At 43.8% G+C, this 16,984-nt stretch overlaps 1 protein-coding gene across 6 annotated transcripts in view; it reads left to right on the forward strand.

Annotated features, from left to right (window-relative positions):
* Positions 1-16,984, forward strand: part of esrrb (estrogen-related receptor beta) — a 44,391-nt gene that overhangs the window by 15,681 nt on the left and 11,726 nt on the right. For 5 of the 6 annotated variants that reach the window (XM_005916831.3, XM_042218236.1, XM_005916828.3 and 2 more), the window contains 4 exons: positions 683-1,092; positions 6,714-6,839; positions 12,553-12,663; positions 13,147-13,308. In XM_005916831.3, the coding sequence (XP_005916893.1) occupies positions 696-1,092; positions 6,714-6,839; positions 12,553-12,663; positions 13,147-13,308 (796 nt within the window). In that variant the 5' untranslated portion in view covers positions 683-695. The remainder of the gene's footprint in view (positions 1-682; positions 1,093-6,713; positions 6,840-12,552; positions 12,664-13,146; positions 13,309-16,984) is intronic. The other variant, XM_005916826.3, reaches the window with a different exon arrangement.

Here is a 16,984-nt window from a genome sequence, read left to right on the forward strand (position 1 = left end):
GGGGGTGTGTGTTAAGTCTTCAGAGTGCCCTTTCTCTCCTCCTCTTATTCTCTTTCAACTACCTTTTTTTCACTGGGTTTGTGTGGCGTACGGACTGTGTTTGGTGTGTATTTTTGCTCTGAAGCGCTTTCGCAGCTGCTGTAATGTGTGGCTAATGAAGCACTTCCCTTCCCCCTGGTTGACTGGTGTAAAGGGATTGTTAGGACACAGTGGTGTAGACAGACAAGTTGGAAAGATTAAAAAAAACAGAGATGACTACATATTTCAATTTCAATTTTAAACGTAAGGCTGCAACCACACGAAACTTATCAGCTGTCCTCTTTTCAGTTTCCTCTCCTTTGTGAAAAGAAAATCAAACACATGTTTTTCCACTGTAAAAGCTGTGAAAGTGAGTTGTTCTGCTCTGTAGTTGTAAATAAGCAGTATGTTAGCGCTCATCTTTTCACACTCCATTCACTCCAAATTTCTCGTTAAAGGAAAGAAGCATTTCTGTTACAGTTGTTCTGAATTGCCATATAATCTAATAATTTGCTGTCTCCTGCACTTCTGTCACTTGGCTGGTTGATGAGATTCATTACTGCTCTCCGAAGACCTCTGCTAATCATCTTCATCTTCTCCACCCTCCACACCCTCTTTCCTATCAACCCTACCCCCCACCAACTCTCCCCCCACCCCCTTCCAGGCTGCTGAATAGAATGGCCGCTGATGACCGGCATCTACCCTCCAGCTGTGGGTCCTACATCAAGACGGAGCCATCCAGTCCTTCCTCGGTCATCGACACGGTCAGCCACCACAGCCCCAGCGGCAACTCGGACGCCAGCGGCGGCTATGTCAGCACCATGAACAGCCACTCGAACGGCCTGGACTCTCCTCCTATGTTCACCCCCAGCGGGCTTGGGGCTGGCACCTGCCGCAAGCGCTATGACGACTGCTCCAGCACCATCATGGAGGACTCGTCCATAAAGTGCGAATACATGTTGAACTCCCTCCCCAAGAGGCTGTGCCTGGTCTGTGGAGATATAGCCTCGGGGTATCACTATGGGGTAGCCTCTTGTGAGGCCTGCAAAGCCTTTTTTAAAAGGACAATACAAGGTATTTTTCTTCTTTCACCCCGCCCGACAAACACTCAATACAAGATATTTCATCCCATGTTGCTGCATCACAGAACACCAAAACACCCTCCATACAAGACACCTTTGGCCCCACAACAGCACTGAAACATACTCAGTCCAAACACTTTGCTATGTAAAAAAAAAAAATCACTGGAGTGTGGAAGATGCCTCATACCACAGGGGACCAGTAGCCTCCAGAAACATATCAGGCTCTGTTTTTAATTTATTCACAACTCAAAAAAACAAAACAGAAAAATAAAATTCTCTTGAATGATTAACAAATAATTATGCGTTTTGAAAAGAATCTTTACAATAAAACTGAAATGAAAGAAAAAGACGGAGACTTGAACACAGAGCAGGCAACTGTTGAGATTATGACATCATCTGTCACGGAGGGTGGAGTTTGATGGAGGCAATATCATCACTCAGAGGGCAGATTTGGTGGAGGGTGGGGGCTGTTTGTCCAGATGCCTTGGGGGGGCGCAGAGTGCATGCTTTATTATTCTTGTTCTGACTTGTGTGTGTGTGGGGGGGGGGGACTAGTGTGAGACTGTTCTATCTGCAAGGCATGATGTATCACAGCTTCTCATTGGAGAGGCAATGAAAGGCCCCCCACTGTGAAACTGTGCGCTCCGCTCCAGATTAATCAGGGCGACGAAGATATTGTTGAGCAGAAAAAAAAAATTTGCACAACAGGCACAGCTGCCCAGAACTAAGCTGTGCTGGCTTAGTCGTGGAATAAATTCAGTGAAAAACAAACTAGATAAAACAGATCAAATGAACCTAAGGGTTTGGTTAAGGTGAAACAGAATAATCATTTTGTCCGCTGCTTTCAGGGAATTTTTTCATCAGCAAATAATTGCGGGCATTAAATGGAGAGCAGGCTGCCTGTCTTGATGCTAGGTGTTGATTTTGGACCTTACTGCCCTATCAGCTTTAGACAGTCTATGTACCTTTTGCAGGCAAACAAAAGCATTAGGCCAAATCCTCCTGTTTACCCATGCTGCCATCAGCAATCCTGTCTATTGACAAAAGATGAACATTTTCTCTCAAGTAACATAACTGGGCTTTTGTCCCTTCACTAAAAGTACACTGACGGCGACACAATGGGACAGAAAAGAGGCATCGGGAAAGAAAGAGACGTCTTAAGTGGAGCAACGGCCCAAACAATTAAGAGCAAGGTACATGGAAAGAAAAAATTGAATGCTCCTCTTTTTTCCCTCCTCGCTTTGCATTGTCAATTTGAAATCCCTCTCTTTCTCTTCTTGGAGGGCTGCCTGTAATGGAGCTAATCTGCCGTCGTTTGTCCGAGCCACAGGAGTTTTGTCAATAACAATCAGCGTTTGGAAAGTGTAATTAAGGCCGAGGCTTTTCATTAGGAAGAAGGGAGGGGGCCGTCTCCAGGGACGAGCATGCCAATTAGAAACTCAGGCACGCGTCGCCGGGTAATTTCAGGGAAAGGAGGGGAAAAAACCCAGGACTTCTTTAGATTGGAGAGGGAGCCTGCTGCTCTTTCAGAGGAGCGGAGGAGAGGCTTAATGGCATAATAATCAGACAGGGGTCCCAGGCAGAGGATGCAGGGCTCTTTTTTTTTTTTTGGGGGGGGGGGGGGGCGGTAAAATCCTTCCGAAATGATGAAAGAAACACATGCAGGATTGCTAGAGGAAAATGGAAGCGGTAAAGAGCAGGATGTAGAGCCCTTGAAAAGAATGAGAGGGTGCTGTTGATGAGAACTGATTAATTAAAGGAATAACGAGGCAGTCAAGGGTGGAGTGTGAGACGGCCCTCTCTAATGAGAAGAAAACAAAGGAGCTGTCTTTCTCAGCCCTTTCTCACATTGTTCTATAACACTTAGGGCAAACATGTGAAGTTAATGTTAACCGTGTACACGACAATTTCTTTATCACCTTGTGCTCACCTTGTGTAACTGTGATTTAGCAACTTATTCTTGACAATGCTATTAAAACGCAGGCTTAAATTATTATTATATAAATAAAATATTATTTTCAGTGAGTGTGTGCACAAATGTGTGCGCCTGTCCTTTCAGACTGCTTCAGTTCTCTTATGGCCTGTGCTTTTTTTAAGGCCACGTCCCTACCGTTTTCAACAAACACAGATGGCACATCCATCTTCTGCCACCCATTCATCCAGTTTAAAAGCCCCTTGAACTCATATGTGGAGATAGTTGCTTTAGTCAAGGCCAGACCCAAATTAAAGTCAACCTAGATCTCCATCCATCCCAGAAATACCCCTGTTCTCAATGCGCCCTAATCATACCTCCAGCCCTGCACCTCGCGCGCCCCACCAATCAAAAGCATAAATGTCTTATTGAACCGTGTTTTCTTCCCATTTTGAACCCAAGTGCAAAATTGCTTGAAAACCGACTGAACTCAGTGGCCCTCTTTTATATGAAGTAACAGACCTTGACAGTAAGCCTGTAAAAGTCAGTTTAGATTTTGATGAGAAATACCTGCCATTTTACTGTAATTTACTTACAAGACCTGACTTTCCCCCTCTGTGCCCTGGCATGGGTCCTGAAAAGCCATAAAATAGATTGAGACAGATACTTATCAAGAGAAGAAGGAGGCAAATCTTTTTCTTCTCCCTTCACTCTGTAATGTTATTGGTAACCATACCATAACCTCTCTAAAGACAGATAAACCCCCGAGCGTGGCCCTCGGGTTAAAGGGGTTCCCGCCAGTGCGCTTCGTTTTAGAAAAATGAAAGTTGCCATACAGTCGCTCTAGCAGCCAGTGTATCTGTGCAGCGTTTCTGAACGGCAGATCTGTTGTATGACATTTATTACAAGCACACCATTAAATCTGTTGTCACCGTCTGTGTTTAACTCCTGTTCAGTATAGTGCAATTTGTTATTAGATAAAAGACAAAAAAGACCGTTAGAGCCGTTCAGCCGTCTGTTGTCTTTTATACCCTCTGAGCCCTGATATTAGTTCAGTTTAGTTAATTTCAGTATAACTCAATACAGTTAAGTCCGCTGAATTACAGTAAAATACTTTATTAATTTTTTTAAGAAGACAACTCAAGCAAAGAGGATAATAATTCAGTTATGGCGTCTATGCAAGTAAATTAAATATTTAAATCTTTTAACTTTAGTTGACTTCATTTCACTTTGATTATTTAAGGGTCAGTACCTAATTGGCCATTATTTTGGATATAATGTAGGTTAAGAGTATGACCAAATACAAGTGAAACTGAAGCTTTATGCTTTTCACGTCTGTGTTTACAAAACTGCTGATGGGAGCAAACCTTTTAACGCAATCAGTTAATATAATGAGTTACATGTAATAAAAAAGATCTGCCATAGCTTTGGGACTCGTAACGTGCTGTAGTCTTGTGCTTTAAACATGATTGCAAAGCTACATTTTTGTCTACATTCACATTCATTTATTATGTCCGTTAGCATTTTCTTCTGCACTTACATTGACTTAAAATAACAGGTCAGAAGCAGCAGTCATGCTAGAAAGTGATACTTTGGTAAGGTTGCGTGTGTGCTGACACTGAAACAATCCCTGTTCTAAATATAAATCAAATGTAGGGATGAAAAATGAGTTAATCCACCTCTCACTCTGCCTTGAGCTGTGAGAAGCCCCCTCTGACAGAACATCAGACGAACGTGGGGGTGGGGGGGAGTCGGCTGGGTGGGTGAATACGGTAGCGCAGAAGTGTTGGCTCGTATGTTTGCTTTTGTTTCTGGAGTGTGCGATATCAAAGGGCTAACTTAGTTAGTGCCAGGTGTGGTTTGTGCGGTTTGTGCACGTGTCCTTGGAATCCCCTGAGAAACGAAACGGAGAGGAGGAAGAAAAAAACAACAACCCATAAGCATCACCACACAGGGTCAGCTGTGCTGTATAAGCCCTGCAACATATCGTGTGTGTGCGGTCCACAAGTTCCTAATTATATAATTTAGTGAAATGCAAATGAAAGATATATATTTTAGATTTAGTGCTTTACATCAGAATTAAGGATTGGTTAGTGTGTACTGGAAACACAAACAGAAAAAAGCCGCAGAAGATTAACTTCTGTGCAGGGCGGCACTGATTGCCTCCTGCCAGATTATGAGAAAGGGATAGGATTATTATGGTCTGGTTCTGCTATGACAACAGAGAAAACAGACAGAGGAAAGACAATCAGAGCTCATCAGCCACTTGCCTCACACCTTTATTTACCCCAATCCCAAAGAGAAGAGGAGAATTAGCATAATGATTTCTAACCCAGATATAAAGAGGAATTTCTAATTATTTATAACATCTTGGGACCCTCTACTTGATCTGTCCAATAATGTTAACATAATTGCATAAGCTGTCAAAGGATGTTAGAGGGCTAGCATAGGAATGCCAGTGGAATATTACACAGCTTTCTGTACAGAAATGTGAACTCAGGGTCAGAGCTGGGGTGCAGCTTCAGGACGTCGGGGTGCAATCCTAATGTGCTTGCGTGTGAATGTGTCTGGACGGTGTGCGCACACACAAGGAAATGCTTCCCCCTTTAGAAGAGGTTGGTGGGTGGAGAGCAGGTTTGCTACGTCCTGTTTGCTTAGATGCACTTTAATGGATGAGGATGTTTATGTTGTGGGAATTATAACGATTAGGTTCGATTCTGACATTAGACGTCAATCTATTTCAGCACTACACTGGAAAAGACAAACAATAGGTTAAAAGAAAAGTTTAGAAAATATCAATGTCAAAATCCTTCAAGCTAAAAGCCCACTCAAGATGAGGATAATTCAAATTCCTAGGCCGAAGCAACCATTACACTGAAACCCTTTATTGAAAACCCCTGAATGCAGTAAAATGTAGGGAATCAGGCAGCAGCGGAGGAACTGCCTCACATACCCTGCCCTTCCTATTGCTAATGCTAGAGTAGTGCGGAACCGGCGCTTTTATTGTGTAGCAATGAAACTCTTTTTCATTGCTCCGTCCTGGAATCAGACGCTGCAGCTGAATAATGCATAAGGCCTCTTGCCTGTACACTATGTAAATAGTCAACAATGGCAACAGTGGTAACAACAGGTTTGGGTCTGCAGGAGTATTATGTAAAGTGGTCAGGGGCAGTGTGTCTGGCTCTCTAGCCTGCTATTGAAGCAGTGGCAGGCCCCTCTGAGCGCAGAGGGACATGGCCTGCGCCCGGGGCCTGGAGGGGACATGCACAGAATTAATGAGACCAATTTAGTGTTGCAGTAGAGTGGCATCTGCTGAACGGTCCTAAAGGACTGTTTTAGATTTCACTCCACCCCTAACCCCTTGCCCTTTACTCCTTGCCCCCACCACCTCTCCTCAGACTCTGGACCTCAGTGCTAGAAGGTACTCCACACACTGGAGGGCACATAGAAATTGGTTCTGTAAGAATCTATATGATTAACAGGTGCCCATACCAGAGTGGTTATTATATAATAGACCATCTAAACACAATGATGGTGTTTTCTGCATTTACTGGGAGCACCCAGCTTAGCATCAGGTCCAAAATGCTTGTACTTTATACTCTACTCGTTATTTGTATATGGCATTGGTGCTAAGCTGTGCTTCTCCTTCTTCTTCTTCTTCTTCTTCTTCTTCTCCTTCTTCTTCTTCTTCTTCTTCACAGGTAACATAGAATACAGCTGTCCTGCCACAAATGAATGTGAGATCACAAAACGGAGACGCAAATCATGTCAGGCTTGTCGCTTCATGAAATGCCTCAAAGTGGGGATGCTCAAAGAAGGTAAGAAGAGTAAGAACATTTTTTATTATTCTTACACACTCATGTAGCATAGAAGCACACACTTTATACAAAAACAATTGATCAGATCAACAATAGTCTAATACATCATCATCGCGTGCCTGATGTCTTATGACCCACCAAGAAGGCCCATGTTATTTTTTCCTGCAGCAGCTCGTTTTATGCATTTCCACAGTGAGAAATGCATAAAACGAGCTGGCCGGCACAACAGTTCCCAGCCCCTTGTCCTCCCCCTCCTATCCACACAGCAGTAAATAATGTGCAGTTGAGTTGGGGACAGAAATATGCTGAATAGGTTGATCCCTGCCTTTGAGTAATAGAAATGTAACAGTATTCCACTTGGAAAGGCTCAGGCCAGGTCCCTGAGCACACACCCGCAACAGTCTCAGCTCTCCCTGGCATATTGATCCACTAAATGTTTTCCGAACATCTCAGCTCTCTTCCTGCGGATGGTTTTTTAAAGTCACGCCAACAGGGAATTCAGTGACAATTAAACATGCTTCCGATGGATTTGTCTGGCTGGTTTTCTCTCCCCCTCCCTTTCCCCACTGACTGACTCCCCCGAGACACAAACCTCGGCTGCTCTTCTAGCGGAGGCACCTGTCCACTCTCCCTCATCCCACTGCACTAGTGGGTGAGTTTTCACCTCCCTTACTCTTTGTGTTTCTGTCAGTTTATCATTTGCTGTTTGCTTGAAATATAAAATAAAATAAAAGATAGACAAATAACATAGAAATGACAATATCTGGAGGGAAGCAGTGTTGTTTTTGTTTTCACTCATTTTTATTTTGCTTCTCTCTTAAGTGCAGATAAAAGCAGGAAGGGTAGGTTTTTTCATCCCTCACGGTTGGGCGGTGGTATAAATGCTTTGCCAGATAAGAGCTCCGAAATCGAAGATAAATTAAATCCAGTTAAAACGTCCACTTTTAAATTCTCTGCCAAACTCCGTGAAATTTATATACTCTGCTTTTATTCATCCCATTATTCTCTTCTATTGGAGAGTGGGGGATTTATAGATGCATACATACCCAGTCGCGACCTGAAGCCGGAGTCGTAGCCCGTATGGATCCCAACCCAGTAACAGAATCTGCTGGACTGTGCACAGCCAGATAAAGCCTCAATGCCAGAATGACAGAGTAATCGCATTACTATCTGATGAAAAATTTATGCCAATATATCACCTTGGAGAATAAGAGACTACAAAAATATGTAGCCGTTGCTATAAATGAATGACTGGTGTCAGATCAGCCTAAAAATGAGCGTAAAACCCGAATATGCAGAGTACGGCTAAGCCTGAGGTTCTAATGCACTCCTCTGTGTACTCAGCACATTATCAGAATAAGAATAATTCTCCTCCTTTGCTGTCATCACCGCACGGCAGCTATTGTCACTGTGCGTGATTAAAGTCATGTGCTGGTGTTCACAGATCCCTCTCATATAACTGATTTTTGTCACAGTGGAAATTCTGAAACATGCTGGTTGTGACTAAGAAAACGAGCGTTTGCTTAAGCTCTTGTCTTGGGGCTGTGTCACCAAGACTAAATGGAAAGAGAGACACGTGGTCTGTGCCGACTGTAAGCTCAATGAAGCCGTCGGCTCAGGAAATGGTGGCAACCGCTCATGTGACTCTGGTTGCAACTTACTTTCATTACTGCAGAAAGGTCACATTGTGTCTCAATGGAAAATTGCCTAATTATAACTTTATAGCCCCAACAAAGTGCATTGCTGACCCCCCAAAAAACACAAGTTTAAATCCTTCACTAGATTTAAACAAAAAAATAAAACAACTTAAGATTTCACGTCTCTGTTCTGTGTGGGTACACCTGTGAAAGCAAAGCCATTTGGCACTTCAATATTGGAAACCGGATAGGAGACATAAGGAAAATGGTCTTGGAAGATCAGCAGTCCGATTACAGGAGGCCTGCCTGAACCTTGTGTTGAGTAGCTGTACTTTCCCTTGACTGTGTAAAGGAGGAAGTGATCAATAGACTAATCAAATGTCAGATGCAACAGGTTTTTCCTCTGATCAATGGAAACGGATCAGAGCTTAGAGCAAGAGAGAAGACAAGATAGTATTGAGAGATTAGACTGACATCATTCAGTGGCAGTTGCTGTCCACCGCGACTTCCTTTCTCTCGCACACTCACACTACTGTACATGCCTCCACATGCAAGAAGGGGCAGGTATATTTTACATAGTGCTTTTTCTAGTCTTACTGGCTGCTCAGAGACCATTTCTGTAAAGTTAACATATATTTTTATCTGCACATCCACAGCATTGACCAAAGACAATAGCTTTTTGTTCCAGTGTCCTAATTTTGGAATACTGTGTGTTAAAGGAATCTTCTGGTTTTGCAAGGAAGCAGTGCGACAGCTGTGAAGATTTGCTGAACAAAGGAGTGTGTCTGTACTGATATGCAATACATTTTCATGCAGAGAACAAGCTCTAACAGTCAGTTATAGTAAAACGCACAACATACAAATGAAAAAAAAAATGTTTAGTGAAGTAAAGTACTAAACGTCATTTCTTCAAAGTTGTGTGCACCAGTAAGATGAATCCAGTCTGCTTCTAAGATCTATAATTGAAATAAGTAAGTAACAGGAGGCCTCCACTGTGGCAAACATCACTTGAAATGTTTTTTCAACAGTTTAATTTAGACTCTGAAGTGAGGTTTAAGTGCCGTTTAGTCTTTTCAATTAGCAGTACGAGCAAGGATGTCAGCTCACGAGGGATACTGTAGCTAACCTGTAAATGGAGTATGTGACAAGGGTGTCACTATGGCAGCCTCTGGGGTCAGCAGATGAGGACGGGGGGCAATGCGTGACAATTTTTCCGCTACCCCTGCTCATCACCACTCGTGATTAAAAATGCTGCGATGCACTTAGAAGCATGCAAAGCTGGCAACGAGGGCCCTTTGAAATAGTGCTGACGGCAGTTTAGCGGGCGGCTTCCTTGAAAGGCAAGGTTCACCATGCCTTGCCATGTGGCCTTCTGATTTTCCCAGCTAAAATAGGGACCGCCTAAGCCCCCTTGGCATTGCCAACCATCCCAGACATCCTGACACTTTCCCCAGGGAGAGACACCCAGAACAGGTGAGGGACTCAAAATAAGGACCCCTACCGCATAAAGTGAGTGAAGACAGGCCCTTTTGTAGGAGTGTGCTCGGAAGGGGATTATTATTGTTTTTGGAGAGAAAGAAGAGCTGTAGGTCAGCTGGCCCCAGCCCCCACCTCGAGGCCTGTGCTAATCCGTGCACAAATGCCAGCCGCCTTGGCCAAAAGCCCCCTCCCCGAGCACCCTCCTTTGAAGAGATGATACCCGAGCTCACCCGCTGCTACCCTTGCCGCACTGTGTAGTGGGCCATAAAACAGCAAGATGACTGTGGATGAGGTGGCACTCAACTCGCTTTGCACATTTATAACGCACCTACTGTTTACTCTGGAGGGAGCACATCAGACTGGCCAGAGTCGGAGCGCTTAAAGCGTCACCAAAGGGGCATATGAACCTCACAAAGGCCCCTATAAAAGTCCTGGCTATAGTACCTGACAGCATGAGTGAATGAATCTGTCTGGCTGCTCTTAATCACTCTCTCTTCCTCTCTGCCTGTGTCTGGCCCTGTTGGACAGTAAAATGAGACAGGTTAGTGCGGAGCTTTAATTCCTGTCAGCATCTGTTAATTATGGCCAGGACTGTTCTAATTAAAAGAGGCACCCATCTACCTCCGTAGTTGGCTTTATGCTGGCTGACACAGCCACACGACTCAACCGGCAGAGAGGAACACGGAGAGCAGAAGCGTTGCCACCTGGCAGCAGCCAAGCTCATCTGGAGAGCCGGAAGAAACTGTAGAAAGTGGTGATAGCACATTTGACAGGACATGCATCCAAGAATAACGATATTTTAGCTAATGCAGAAAGTTTTTAAGCAGTAGCCCACAACACTGCCAGAATTGATTGCTTGATACAATGCACATAAAAAATAAATTGTCACCAAGTATCCACGCTTGTGCATGAAATACAGGTAGTTGATGTCAGATGATTCCCTGGTACTCACTGGGAAGGATAAGGCTCTGCTGGGAGTTGGGGGTAATTAGGTTAGTAGGTTGTCAGTGTCAGGAAATTGAAAGACAGTCCTAATCAGATTTGTGTTTCTAGGGAATCAAATAATTTATATAAGTAGAAAAAAATCTTTGTTTTATAGTTACATGATAATACAACTTACTGGACTCCCCATTCACAGAGAGAGCGAGTAAGGCTTTGTGTCTGTTGTATATAAAAATCAGCTATTTTGCATAAATCTGCTGCTGAATTCCTCTTTGTTAAATGAAGGCTACCACTTCTATCTTACATCATCTGATTTTCCCTTTCCCCATCCGTTCACTGGGCAACCTCCAATCGCCACGCATGGGACACATCCAAACTCATCCTCTCCAAGAGCACTTGCTGATGGGCAAATTGTATTAGGCTCATTTGCAGTGGCCACACAATGCCCAGGTTTGACACCGTCCTCCCTGTTATAAAGTGATGAAATCATCAAGGAAGTGCTCCAGCTGCGGGTGTTGTTCACTCAAAGGACACGGGAGGCTGACAAATTAACTCCTCCTCCACCGCAAGAATTTCATTGAGCCTTTTTCCTCATCCAACCTTTAGTATTAAATTTGTTTGCACGTCTGTGTAAGGGGGGGGGGGGTGTTACATTATGCATACAAGGTAAATTGAACAGATTCTCCTTCTCAGCTGGATTAAGATAGCCGGTATGTTCAGACTGTCCAGTGGCAGTGACACAATTCCAAATAAGGGCATGCAGGATATAAATGTTTGCATACAATTTCATTAAATGGCCAAATACCTGCCGAGTGGCATCAAATGAATAGAACGGCGCAGATGAAATATGTTTACAATGTTGAAAATTAATAGAATAGAAAAGACATCTTAATAGAAACATTCTTATCAAATAATGAGATAATAAATAACTTATGTTATGATGAGGCTAGCTTGACATTTACAGTATCAGTGTGGAACCTGGCCCCCTAGGTGTGGCTGCGGATGATAAGGCCTCGGTGCTACTCCTGTGAAAGAGGGGTGAAATAAGGGTCTTTTATTGGAAAGCAATACCTAGTTATCTATCTGCAGTATGACAGTGGATGCTTTGTACACTGTATGTGTGACTATGTCTTTGCTTGTTGGCTGGTTAAGTTTCTGTTTGTGGATATTGAAAAAGGACACACCTGAGCACACACACACACACACACACACACACAAGCAAAGAGGCAAGTGGCTGGCAGCTAATTAGTATTCAGTCTGCCTCACCCCAAAAGCTAAATAATTAGAGGGCCAGTCTGTGAGATCATTGACCCTGCGTTAAATATTCATATGTTTAGACCTGCTCTGGGCTCAGCTGTGTCACAGTAGACCAGCCAGGCATGGACCACATATGGGAAGCCTGCCGCGACTCTGACACATCCCCACACACACACACACACACACACACTGAAAGTATGCTCATACACACGGACACATTTTTATACCTCTACGTAGTCCTTTTATATTCCTTACATACAAGCTAAAGGCCAGCACTGTAGCTCACATTTACTTTAATATATTATAATATAGAATATGTGAGGGTGTAATTTTGAACCATAATCCTATATTTATGTCTTTACAACTTCATCACAATTTACACGGCGGTCTTATCTTTTCTTTCTTAGGGGTTCGTCTGGACCGTGTGCGAGGGGGCAGACAGAAGTACAAGAGGAGGTTGGACACAGAAAACAATCCGTACCTGGGCCTGACGCTCCCTCCTCCCACCAAAAAGCCTCGTGAGTACCCCCCACCCCCCGTCAATAGCCCATTGTCTCTTTCTTCCGCTGCTTCTCTCTACCAGGCAAGCAAGCAAATAAAACTGGGATAAAATTCTAGGACAGACTCGCGTTCCTCCGTCATGTTGCATGTTTGGACAGTTGAGAGTTCGTTTGTCGTAAATATAGGCCACGCATTGTTCTGCTCGGAGCCGAGTTACGATAAGTCTCTGAACAGATGACTGATATTAAAGAGTGAGAGATCTCGAGGACACTCCTGTCTCACACGTTTTTTGCACACTGTAAATTTCCTTTGCACAATGTGGCGTTTCCTTCACACACACAGGCAAAAAAAAGGGAAGGTGGGACCACCATGCTACTGTTTGGTCATGTTGCCATGCATATCAGTGTTGCACATCTGTGTGCCTCTCTAAGCATTACGGTGAAATAACCTTTGACCTCTCCTTTTTTTTTTTTTTGACACCCCCTTCCTCTTCAATCCAGTCACAAAGATAGTGTCTCACCTGTTGGTGGCAGAGCCAGAGAAGATCTATGCCATGCCTGACCCCACCATGCCGGAGAGTGACATCAAGGCTCTGACCACGCTCTGTGACCTGGCTGACCGCGAGCTGGTGGTCATAATCGGCTGGGCTAAACACATCCCAGGTAAAATGCATATAAAATATTCTCTTATTGTCTTATTTCAAGGCATGCTCCTTTTCAATACTGTTTTATTTTTCCTCTTTCATCTCTCTTTGCCCCCAGTTTTAAACATGCTCTGTGAAAATAAACATGCACTCACACGTAGATAATTAATGACAGCAGCTCATACAGCCTCCGGGTGCGTGGAGGATTGAGGGGTGTGCAAAATGGACATCGCTGTGCGAGAAACAAATCAATAGAGTGCATTTTAAATCCCTCCATTCAATGGAGAAGGGGGGACACAGACCCGGTGCCATTGTATGTTGTAATCACCGGGGAGATTAAGAGCAAAGTTGGGGACCTGCCCAGTCAAACAAGACATCATATCACACACAGGCACACATATGCACACATGAATGCACACAAGTGCAAGCACACACACATATTGAATTATTGATGGGCATAATCATGTTTCTTCCTTGCCCCATAGACATTCTGATAGAGGAGGTGTTAGGTTATAAGAGGCTGTTGAATTGAGGATAGGCCACCTCACATCAGCAGAGATTTTGCTTCCTTCGAGAGTTTTTCCTCTGATTTTGACAGAGTACATGTTGTTTAGCTGTTCTTTTTTGGCAACTAAAGCAGATCTTTCGCTTGACCCCTATAACTCTGTGGCACTGCAGTGCTGTAGAGACAAAGCAGTAACAAACTAAATCAATGTGTCCCTCGGTGCCAACGCCATAACCTCTTCTTCTCATCAGCATAACTTGGACAGGCATACATCTGTCAGCATGCAGGAAATGCACGACATCATCACAACATATGCACACTCTACGCATGGCACACACATGAAAAGTTTATTTATTTTCACTGATCCAAAGTGGACTCTTAGTGACCTCGGGGTGGTGCATTGTGTACCGATAGGTATTAGAGTACTTCTCAGAAGAAGGGGTATTAATCAGGTACAGATCTGATAGTAAGGAGATTAGAGATGGATACGGTCCCAGCCCCTGGCCTCAGCCCCAGTCCCTTACGCGACTAAACCATTTGGATCACTCCCCACAGGCCATGCATGGTCAGCAGACTGAGAGTTTAACCAAGGAGCTTACTCAGGACTGGATCACAGCTGACCCGATAACACACTCTCATCATTGTGACCCAAAAATTACACCAGTGGCGCAGACATGCACAAAATTGACAGCATTCCCAGGCTGACTGTAGAGTACAGACTAGTGCAAACTTGCATTTAGAGAGAATAAAGAGAGCATTAGTTTGTATTGTTCAGAGTCAGAAATGTTTCTTCTTCATAGATGGGCCTTTTAGCCAATTATTTAAAAAACACTAATATACAAGTATTAAAGGTTTTATCTCGCATCCCTGAAATGCTTCATCATTTTAATATGTGTACATGCTTACTCGGATTTTGTGTGTCATGGTGTTGAAACGTTGCTAATCAGATTATACTAACACGTATTGTACAGTGGATAGATTCATAACGTTAATGGGATTTGCCCCATAGATTGCAGCTGACGACTCGTCATTCCAAATGTGGCGATAATGATCATTTAACCCAAAACCTGAAGCACTAAGCCCGACTGTGTGCTCCACTGTGAGCTGGCGCGTGGAACTATAGCTGTACTAACTGATTTGCCCTAAATAATCTGCACTGGCTGCACGTTGATTTTTCTCATCTGCTTCTGAAGAAGACTCGACACTGGTTTCGTTTGTGGCCACGTTTTAATGCTTTTGTTCGTAAAACCACACTCATTCTTGTTAAATAACAATTTAAGAGGGCAAAAAAGGAGTTCCACTTCAACTAAGTGCTCGGTCCGTGTCTGCATTAGGGCAGTGGGTGTCCTCTGGCCATGAAATGGCTGCATAATTGAGTTGTACATGGCTGAACCTGATCAGAGACGGTTCACTGGTTGAGCGAGACTCCATGCGCTAACACTGCATGCACCAGCGGTACCTCAGGGCAGCCTACCACGCTCCGCTCCTACTATATTTCTCTTCTCCAGCTACGACAGGGAAGAGAAGGAGGGGAAAAAACCTGCTGATTGTATCCTGATAGATTTTTGTGGCCTTGGGCAATGGAATTAAAGAGATTAACTGTTCATTATGAAGTAGACCACATTGATTAGGCCACTGACAGATGGGCCAGCAACTGAAGTCTGAGTGTAACAATTTAAATGTCATGAAAATTGGCAGTTACCTTCTCCCGATTGATTTTTAATTTCTCCTATTTTCAGCTAACATTTGGAACGAGTTTCAAAAGTGGCGTAATGTTGAGAAGAGTAGCCCTATTGGGTTTTAATGGGAGGACAATTGGAGGATAACAAAGCTGTATCATTAGTGGAGCCGATATCTGCCTTACAGGCTCCGATGTCGACTTTGTTATTTTGGCCGTGAAAGGTCGGCTTACATACGTGAAGTTCTTTTCAGGTGTTACAGAATTCTGCAATTTTAGGCGAAATAAGAACACGTTCAGTTGTTCAGATCAGCGTGGTGTCACATATCAGTCCTTTTTAACAGGTTTGCCATTGCAAAACTGCAGCCCTGCCCTCATCTGAAGAGCATCTTTAATTAACTGATAATGAGCTTTTAGACACTTGTGTCACTGCTCCAAATGGCAACACAAAGTAACACGGCTGTTGCCTTAGGGGCACGGGGTCATTAGGAATAGTGTTAGGGCAACGCTGACAGATGGTTTGTTGCTCCTAAGGTGCTAACAACCTTCGACACACATAGCAATCCTCTGGCCACCCCTTCTGGTCCCTTCCATCAATTTAGAGCTGCATTTTCCTCTGTCCAAGACGTTTAGTGAGCAACTAAGTGCCCTGACCACTTCAGTACACTAGAACCTGCTTACCAACTTGACACTGCTGCCTTCCTCAGCAGCAGTGAGTTTCAAGTGTAACCCCCCATAACCCTGTGCTTTCCCCACATGCCTTCACACCCGCAGTGGGAATGTCATGTGTTCATATGTAAAGAGTGCGGTGCCTGTTGTTTATACAAAAGGTGCTCGTTGGTTGGTGCTTGCCAGCTCACCTCCCAGCTTCCCAGCTCCGAGTGTTTTCAGCTGGGAGTTCTCTCAGGGCTAAAGGGCCAAGCAAACACTGACACTGTCCTACTTTGCACCATACAAAGAAAACACGTTCAGTCAGGACCAATATAGTCAAAGGATTTAAGGTGGATGTGGGTTGCAAAGCGGATTGCAGATGCATGACAATTGTATAGGTAAAGTAAAGGAACTTAAATAGTGTGCGCAGTGTGACGGGTGCCAATTGGATGCATAAATGGGTATCATCTGAACAATAAAGTGATGTTGGCTGACACTGAGTGAGGATTGTTTATTTCTCAGGTCTGTTTACATTTGTAACGTTAAGAAGTTCATTTGTCACACAGCTTTAATTATAATGAATTATTATAAAATATACACGCAAAGGATTTTCTCGTATTAGATTCAGGCCAGAGGAACCTAATGAATCAGACTAGTTTGCATTGTTCTTTTCATCGCTGGTGTTTTGGGAATATTCATCGTCTGTGCTTTATTGGATTTCAGTTCATCAGCTTCTGCGTCTGACACACAACTGCCTGGCGCGTTATTTGTTAGCACGGAGGCACCGATGTCGAAAAAAGACTGCGCCTCTTGTACGTTGTCTTGTTTTTGTCAGCTCAACCCTCCACTATAGTCGCCTAG

This window comes from Haplochromis burtoni, unplaced genomic scaffold, assembly GCF_018398535.1.
Source record: "Haplochromis burtoni strain Fernald_Lab_line unplaced genomic scaffold, NCSU_Asbu1 Contig_16, whole genome shotgun sequence".
Taxonomy (NCBI): Eukaryota; Metazoa; Chordata; class Actinopteri; order Cichliformes; family Cichlidae; genus Haplochromis; species Haplochromis burtoni.